At 52.4% G+C, this 9021-nt stretch overlaps 1 protein-coding gene across 1 annotated transcript; it reads right to left on the bottom strand.

Moving 5' to 3' along the window:
- Positions 1–1380: 1380 nt before the first annotated feature.
- On the bottom strand, positions 1381–4024 carry LOC129200591 (ankyrin repeat domain-containing protein 7-like). Its single transcript, XM_054811907.1, has 6 exons — positions 3811–4024; positions 3028–3142; positions 2609–2782; positions 2415–2521; positions 1836–1976; positions 1381–1519 (listed from the first exon to the last, which is right to left on the bottom strand). Exons 1-6 carry the CDS (start codon positions 4020–4022, stop codon positions 1381–1383), a joined length of 888 nt encoding a protein of 295 aa, XP_054667882.1. The 5' UTR covers positions 4023–4024.
- Positions 4025–9021: the final 4997 nt, after the last annotated feature.

The raw sequence follows: 9021 nt of genomic DNA, 5'->3' as shown, positions 1-9021 counted from the left end.
AGCCAAGAAGGCCAACAGCATCCTGGCTTGTATCAGAAAGAGCGTGGCCTGCAGGACTAGGGACGTGATCGTCCCTTGTGTAGGGCACTGCTGAGTCCACCCCTTGACTACTGTGTTCAGTTTTGGGCCCCTCACGACAAGACAGACATTGAGTTGCTGGAGCGCGTCCAAAGAAGAGCAACGAAGCTGGTGAAGGGCCTGGAGAGCAAGTCTAAGGAGGAGCAGCTGAGGGAACTAGGGTTTTTTGGCCTGGAGGAAAGGAGGCTGAGGGGAACCTGATTGCTCTCTACAACTAAACTGAAAGGAGGTTGTAGCCCGGAGGGTGTCGGTCTCTTTCCCCAAATAGCAAGTGCCAGGACAAGAGGAAACGGCCTCAGCTTGCACCAAGGAAGTCTAGATCGGTTCTTAGGAAAAATTTCTTTGCGGAAAGGCTTATCAAGCCCTGGAACAGGCTGCCCAGGGAAGCGGTTGAGACACCATGCCGGGAGGTATTTAGAAGACTGTGTAGGCGTGGCGCTTAGGGACACCGTTTAGGGGTGGACTTGGCCCTGTTAGCTTTACGGTTGGACTCGATGCTCTGAAGGGAAGTCTTTTCCAAGCTAGAGGATTCTATGATTCTACCTCAGAATCAAAAGGAGAGTCGTCCTCTTCCTCTGCTCCTGCTGCTGGGCAGACACCTACAAAGGAGGTAAGAAGCACGATGCTGCTGGGAGTGCTTATTTCACTCTGCTTTTCCCCATCGGCTTCACTCCAGAGAAGCTTGCAAAGGTAACCATTTAGTCCGCCAGGAAATTACCATTGCCGCGCTCCCCTGCAACGGACTGTGCGCACGCTCCGTGTCTGTCCGCAGTTGGAAGCACCGCGCCGGCTGACGCTTTGTTTGGAGCTTCGGAATCCGTCTGGGTAATTCAAAAGACACACGTGAGAACTGGCACAGACTCCTTCTCGACCCGTTTCCACGCACAAAGTTCCCGCCTCAGCCAACGCGCGTAACGTGGTATCAGGCAACGGAAAGAACCAAAAGGGCAAACGGGGCCAGCGTGCTAGGCATCTCTGTTGAGCGGGGCTTTCAAAAGGGCCAAAGTACACCTCCCGAAGACAAGCCCAAAAGCAAGCGAGCGGCGTGGGCCCCACTGCCTCTTTCAGAGAAGGTACCTTAGAATCAGAAGGAGTGTGAACTTCTTCCTCTTGCTGTTCTGCTGCTGCTGGCAAGACACCTACAAAGGAGTTAAGAAGTGCTATGCTGCTTTGCCTGTTTCACTCTACTCTTCCCCATCCATCATGCTCTGCTCTCAAACGAATGGGTTATCATTGTGTTACAGGCAATAGTGATTTTTCCTCATCACCTCCTCCATGGCAGAAGGATCCTACCTGCTCTGGTCATTGCAGGTCCCCCAAGGGACAATGAGCAGCTGTCCCAGCGCAAAAGCTGTCCAGTACTGCTGGGCCTTCTGTGCCTCCCGCAGAACATTCTCCTGTCATTTCACACCTGATGTATTCCTCCAGTTGCTCAGCAATACTATATACAGAACGAAATATAGAGATATAGATAGATATATATATATAAAGGAAGGAAATGCATTCGGTAAAAATACCGCCACAGGTGTGTGTATGTAGCTTGGCAGCACACAAGTGAATTGTCAGAGTGAACTCTGGGGGGAAGTAGCCCTTCAACATCCAAATCCACGCTTGACCCGGAAAGAGATGCATCGGAAGATGTCACTGAGCCCAGCTTCAACACCTCATTAAACCCCAGTGATGTTACCAAAAAGGCCGTACATCAGCACGGTCATTCTGAGAATGCATCTGCTCTAATGAGGACGTAAAACACTTACTTGGTGTAAAGCGTTAACTCTCTGGCATAGTGCGTAGCTTGCTTGCCAATACAGTCTTGATGAGAAAGATCAGCACCATGTCGAAGAAGGCTTTTTATTGTATTCATATTCCCAGCAAGAACAGCAATCATAAGAGGGGTCCTAAAGCATCCAAGAGATGATAGGCAAGACATCAGCTTCTGTGGACATTGCATTGCCATTACTTCAGTCCCCCGTTGCTCCCCAAACAATTCATTTTCCCCTCTCCGACAGGCAGAGTGAAAGCACAGCCGAACACGTGGAAGCGTTGGAGAATTCAGGTTGGCAGGACCTCAGGAGGTCTCCAGGCCAACCACCTGCCCAGAGCAGGGTGCGTGCGTGCAGGGCACCACAGCCAATGCTTTCTGGCAGTCCTCAGTGTGGAAACTGTCCCCTGAAGTAAGAGAGCGGCCGAGTGCGGGTCTGCTTTCACAAGTCACACAGAAGGAGCTCCTTCCGGGCAGCTCCTGGTTCTTTTTCAAAGCTCATTCCTATGCCTCCCATCAATCCAACTTGGACAACGCTAAGGAGTCTCACGCGCACTTTTGACAAACCCATCACCTTTCATGCTTATCTCGAGCATGCACGTCAGCTCCTTTTTGGAGAAGGAACTCAACCATCTCTTCACAGCGCTCGGTGATCGCAAGAGTAAGCGGAGTGTACCCCAACTGAAAGGAGAAATTATCTCCCTTAGAAGAACACAGGAAGTCAAGCAAGTTTTGGGAAGAGGAGCCTTACCCAAAGTCCAAGCTTACCTCATTCTGAGCATCGATATGGGCATTGTGCTCAAGTAACAGCTCCACTAGAGGTTTGCTAGGAATGACAGCAGCCATGTGAAGGGCAGTGTTGCCGCCAGCACCTTTGAGGTTGGGTTTGGCACCGTGCTCCAGCAGAATAGTCACACAGTCTTTGTGCTGGTGGTCTACTGCCTGGAAATAAGACACAAAGGAGGAATAACTTCCAACACCTATGTTTCTCTCTGTCAGAACTCCCGCAGCCCCCCAGTGCTGTAAAGTACGAGCGTCTTCAAAGATTAGGCAACATATGCCCCTTCCCTGCTGACTACAGCGTACCTGTTTCTACGCAGGCCTACCTAAAGAATCACGTAAGGTATGTATCACTCAGCGCATAATCGATAAGCCCAACGTACAGCGGCATAACATAGCCCGTGTACCTTCATCAGCGGCGATTTCTTCAAGCTGTCACGAGGGTTTAGCTGGCACTTCTTTCCTGCTAGAAATCGCACAACGTCTGCATGGCCATTCGCGCAAGCAAGATGCAGAGGCGTCCTAGAAATTAAACGTATTCAGTTAACCCAGACAGGCAGCTGAAGACATGGTTTCAGGCTGTTGTACCTGACGCATAGGGCCACAAGCCTCAACTGACAAAAACCAAGCTGAAAGCAAGCTTTCTTGTTCCAGAGCTGGTGGCAGCAATTGCACACCCAAAGCCTGGGGCTGGCTAGGAAAAATCCCCAACACATCCACTGAGTCAGGAGGCATTTGCTCAGCCGGAGTCTATGGGGGCTACATAAATCTACGGAGGCTGTGGAGTCTGCGTAAGCCCCGGGTTTTCCCCCAATCAGTCCTGCACCAGACGTGTCCCAGAGACAGAGGGGATGGCGTTTCTAAAAGCAATGGGAAGGCTGCGCTGTGTCTTTCTGCAAATCCATGCCCTGCTCAAGCAAGCCGCTCAGTCCGGCAACAGGAAAGGAGCCGTCTCTGCTGGGACGAAGGCCTGCTGAGCTCCACAGAAAGTTCGCTACAGGGACCAGGGTGGCAGAGCAGGGCAGAGGGGAGCGTCGGCCGCCTCCTGTCCCAGCGCGGGCAGGCCTCCGGTAGGGCGAGCGCTGTGGAGCCGACCCTGCTCCTAGGGCGCTTGCGACCGTGCTGGGCTTTGCCGGCTCTTCCAGCCGGGGTGGGTGGAGGCTTTGCTGCGGGCACTGCCCGCCCCTTACTGCTTCTTCGCGTCCCGCCTGTTGATGCGGAGTCTCTGCCACCACCACCAGCGCCGCTGCAGTTCGGCCAGGTCACCGCTGGCGGCCGCGCTGTGCAGCGCGCCCTGGCCCTTCTCCCGGAGCTCGGAGGCCCCGGCGGCGCCGGGCGCGGAAGCGCTGCCGGACGTCGAGCGCTCCCGCACGCTCCTGAGGAGCCCGATGAGCCTGTGCATGCTGCGGCGGGGACGAGGGAGGGCACAGCCCGCCCCGGGTCAGTAGCCGCAGGAAGCGCCTGGCAGGCTCTGCCGAGCCCCGGGCGGGGAGAGGGAGAGGTCGGGAGAGGACGGGGAGAGGGCGAGAAGAGCCGAGAGCCGAGCCGAGAGCCGAGCCGAGAGCGGCGGCCGCAGCTCGCAGCCTCCAACGCTCCGAGCCAGAGAAGCGCTGTCGCTCCCGCCGCGGCGGCAACAGCACTGAGCGCCGGCGCCTGCAGGGGGCGGCCTTGCAGCGGCGAGCGCGCTCGGGGCGTGACAGAGGGGCGTGACAGAGGGGGCGTCACCGAGGGGGCGTGACAGAGGGGGCGTCACAGAGGGGGCGTCACAGTGGGGCGGGGTGACGCCGGCCCGGGAGGAGCAGGCTCTGCTTTCGCCGTCAGCGCGCCGCCGGGCGGGAGCGGTGTGAAAACGTCTCCGAAAACGTGCGCTTTGTACAGCTGCTGTTCAGGAGCTGTGTGTGCTCCCTTGTCAGAATATTGAAGGATGCGTCCCTCTGTGCTTCGGGCGAGGCTTTGGAGTAAAACACGGTATTGCTGACAAACCGTTGAACACGCAGCAAGGCCTCTCCCACCTCTCCACTTGGTGCTGCGTGAGCGGCGGGAGCTGCGTCTGCTCGGGCGGCAGCCTGGTGCGTCTGCCTGCCCCTCCCAGCTGCTGGGCTCCCTCCGGAGCCCGAGCCCGCCCGCGCTGCTTCCTTGTCTCCCTCCCCGCCTGGTCAAGCACCGGTTCTGTCGTTACTTGGGTATTTTGGGGCGGTTTGGGGTGGTTCTGCTGCTCGCCTGCACTCACGGCTTAGCGACGAGCACGGCTCGGAGATGTCACCGAAATTCGGGAATGAAAGACAACTCCTTAACACCAATGTAGCATGAAGAAGCAGGCATTTCCTTTATTGCAGCGCTGGGTGTCAGGAGGATAGCTCCTCTAATCAGGCACACCTAACGCTGGTTCTCTTGTCATATTTATACACAAATGTTACAAAGCGGTACACTCCCCATTACAATAATTGGTTCATATTTCTTTGCCTAGCACGCAAACTAGAACGCACGCTCAGTTCCTTTCTCCGCCTCTATCTTTTGAGTAGGTGGGGTAATTTGGGTAGGGGGCTTATGGGTCAGTGGTCGTGGGGACCCTGGCCCAAATTGCCTTTCCCCTAGTTTCTCAATACTTCGGTGTTGGTAATTGTTTGCTATATGCCTCAGCAAGATAAGGATGTTGCTGGAGGCAATTAATGTCCTCCCTTTCTGCAAAGTATGTACATAAGGACCTTGAAGTGTCTTGTAGCTCCTCCTTTTTCTCATGATGTGTAGCAGGTGCTCAGTCTAAGAATCGTTAGCCTTCTACCTAAAGTAACAATGAATAGTTTCTTATCACATATAATACAAGTAGGCCTTCATTACAGGCCTTTCTTCTTGGCTACGTTTTCTTATTACGTATAATATAAGCAGGCCTTCGTTACAGGCCTTTCTTTTTGGCTACAGGAGCGACGGGAGAACGGTGCCCCGGCGGACGTGGTTGGTGACGGCGGGGGGGGTTCGGGGCTTCCCGCTCGGGGGGCGGAGGGAAGGGGAGGGAGACTGCCTGAAGGTGTGGGTCCTTGGCTGATGAGAGTTAATTGAATTCCCCCAGGATCCTGCATGCAATGTGGAAAGACACATAGGCAGCAGTGCTTGTGGAAAGTAGGGCATATGTTTACCTGGATAGTAGGCACGCTTACAGCCTTGGCAGCCTGTGTTTTATAAACATAGCCACTTTGACCTACAAGTCAAAATGCCATCTTCTGTTTGTGAGAAACAGCCGCTTTGCTTAAAACCAACGAGTGGCCTCTCTACTTTCATCACAGTCAATTTAACTATGGGCTTTTGTCACCTCTCTTTGTCATTCTAGTTTATTCAGTGGAACATTCACAAAAGTGGCTTGAAGGTGTCTGAGTATGATCTTCCCAGCGAAGCTACAGGTCCTTTTGTTCTGTCCGGGTACAGTGGCTACAAGCAAGTCCAGTTCCCACGAGGAAGGCTTTTTGCTTTTGACTCTGAGGGCAACTATATGTTGACGTGTTCTTCTACTGGGGGAGTAATTTTTAAGGTAAGTCTGAGAAGTGATGGGGCGTACTTTTACGTGTTCGTACAAGCTCTTGTTGTTACAAGGCTGCGACAGCAGCCGCTGAAAGTTCCCAAGGAGCACCGACCCATCCCCGCTCTGTGAAACTTGCTGCTCAGTTTCATACAGTGTGTATTTTAGCAGTGTGTGGTGTTTAGCAAGTGTTTGAACCCTCTGTAAGCATTTGGCCCTGTGTATGTAGCTAGAGCATGTGCGCTCCTTGTTCTTAAAGCTTGGCTGCAGCAGTTTTCCTTAGTGCCCAAGTGCCTAGGACGAAGTTTTAATTTTTTAAAATGTATTAATGCATGCCAGTTCAATGCAAAATGTGTGCTTGTTGACTGATGCTCGTCTTTAATCTGCCTTGTGTGTTTGCTGATGTTATGTCAGTCTCAGCCTGATTATCTCTTCTGACTGCGTACTGAAAGGAAATGAAGGGTAAGGCTGAATGGTTCCAAGTGCCTAAACTTCTGTGCCGCCATAACAAGCAGTTACTGACTGCACGCCCTTTGCCTGCCTCCTCTTCAGTCAGTGCCCATCAGTATAAGCCACTGCAAGGCAGATTAGATGGAATTTTTACTTTGCATCTGGGGCATTTGGAGCACCTGCACTAACATGAGCTATAGTTTAGGCTTATGTGCTCCTCATCAGTGTGTGTTCTTAGCCTGCCTCGTTCAGTTACTGCAGCTCAGCTGATGTCAGAAGCTGAGCTGCCTGAGAACACGTGCTTCTGTCATGAGACTGGAAACGTGCTTCCTCATGTGTGCTACAGACATCTCGACATCTCTCCTGATTTTCTGCTTAGTTATGTACGCTGATAGGGATATGGAGTCTGTAGCAGGCTTTGGCTTCTCCTGTGGCTGCACTGCCCCCACTGCAGAAACTTGCTTCCTTAAAATCTTATGCTTTCCTTCTTTTAGTGAAATGGCGAGGAGAAGGTTCTGGAGAGCTGCCTTTCCCTGGGAGGACACTGAGCTCCTGTTGTCACGGTGGACTGGAGCACAGCCATGGACTGCGGGACCTGCCTCACTGCCTCTATGGATGGGAAGATTAAATTAACAACATTACTGGCTCAAAAGTCTTAACCTGGACAGTGCTGAAGGGAAGGAGCAACAGACTTGGTGAAAACAGTGTTAACTCGACAGGAACAAACTGTATGGGAGAGAAGGCAAACCACAGTCCCTCTTCTCATTGTAGCTTTTGCCTCTTGACAAACGTTAAACACATTTGACAAACCACTGTGCAATAGAAAGCCGGTATGGGACCGGAGCAGTGGCAGCACTGACAAATAAGTCTCCACTGACCTGTTGTGGCAGCTTGACCCCTCTGTTAGGGAGTGTTGAGGTAGCACGTGGCTAGAAGGCTGCTGGGATCACGTCAGGGGTTCTGCAGAAGAAGGTGAGGCTAGAGAAGACGTGCATGAGGCAGCACAGTGCATGCTGATAACATGGCTAAAAATGGAAAGGCCAGTGCGAAACAGAGTATTCTGTCAGTACAGCATTTGTTGTAGTGCTTTTTTTTTTCCCCATTCTGCGTGGTTTTTGGGGTTTTTTTTGTTTGGTTGGTTGGTTTTTCATAAAAAGAAAATATTCCCTTGCAACTTGATTTCTGTGCTCTGTTCAGTTGCTGCTGCAAAACATGGAGGGTGGCTGGGGCAATGATGTGCCAAGAAAGTGTCCTGCCTGGAGAAAAGACCCTTGTGCTTTCACCAGGCGCTTCCGCACTGACACCCGCACCCTGGGAGAACCAGTGCAGGACATCCAGGAACAAAATGAATCGCATTCCTTCAGACGTATTGTGTTCCCTTGCGATACCTGCTACCAACTAAAGGAGAGATCCTGAGTCAGACTTTTTGAAATGCTTGCGTTGGAGTTCAGAAGCTACATAATGCCTAGCAGCTACCTGATGGCGGATAGGAGGAGGGAGGGCCGGAGCCAGTCTGGTCTGGTATAGTGCTGTCTGTACTGGAGCTGTCTCTCCCCCTGCATTCCCCCAACATCAGGGCAAGTGCTGTGCTCAGGTATTGCGTAGTCTTTGGATGGACTGCAAAGCAGCCAGATTTCATCTGCTTACACATCACCACGGAGCTTACTGCTGCTTCTGTCCTTGGCCTTTGTTGGGAGTTTACAGTACTGTTCCTTGGCAGAGCTCTCGTTCTCAATTATGTGAAGAACGGGTCCAATTTACTGTTTGAAGACACCTTTGGTATCTTCCAAAGGCCATTTTGGTTTTAGAGCCTGGAGGTTAATATTCACCAACGTGAAGGGTGACTGTCCGGAGAGGAGGTGGAATGTTATTTCAGTCTGTTCTTGCTAAATGTGGTTTGCTGTATTTGTGAAGAGCGGCTTGTCAAAGTTGTAATGCCTAGCTAGCTGTCTCCTCCCATTTGAAGAGATGAGGACCAGGCCAGGTGGACTTGCACAGCTGGCAGCTTCTACTGCTGCCCAGCCAAACCTGGAGCATGATGGTTCTTCTGCAGTTCCAGGTCTCATACTGGGGGTTGAAATCAAGATTCGCTTGGCTAACTCTACAGCCATTCTTCGCTGGCGGCCTCGCACCTCGCAACACGACTTGGTGTCTGAGAAGGTTGTTGCCATCTTTGTGCCTGGAGATGCTGGATGGAGTCTGCAGTTGTTTTGTGTGTTGCATGTAGGCCAAGGAAGACTACAGTTACAGCTAAGATGAGGTCAGACTCGGGCAAAAAGCTCGTTGAAGCAGGCAGGAGGTGGAGCTGAATAAAACGGAGCCTGCAGTGTGAAATTTCCAGATCACTGGAGATGTTTGTGCCTTGAAAGCAGAGCATCATCAGGGCTGGAAGGGGCGTCATCTCATCTGTCCCCGGCCTGCTCAAAGGAGGGTCAGCCAG

This window comes from Grus americana, unplaced genomic scaffold (genome assembly GCF_028858705.1).
Source record: "Grus americana isolate bGruAme1 unplaced genomic scaffold, bGruAme1.mat scaffold_335, whole genome shotgun sequence".
Lineage (NCBI taxonomy): Eukaryota > Metazoa > Chordata > Aves > Gruiformes > Gruidae > Grus > Grus americana.
This window is presented reverse-complemented; position numbering and strand designations above follow the sequence as displayed.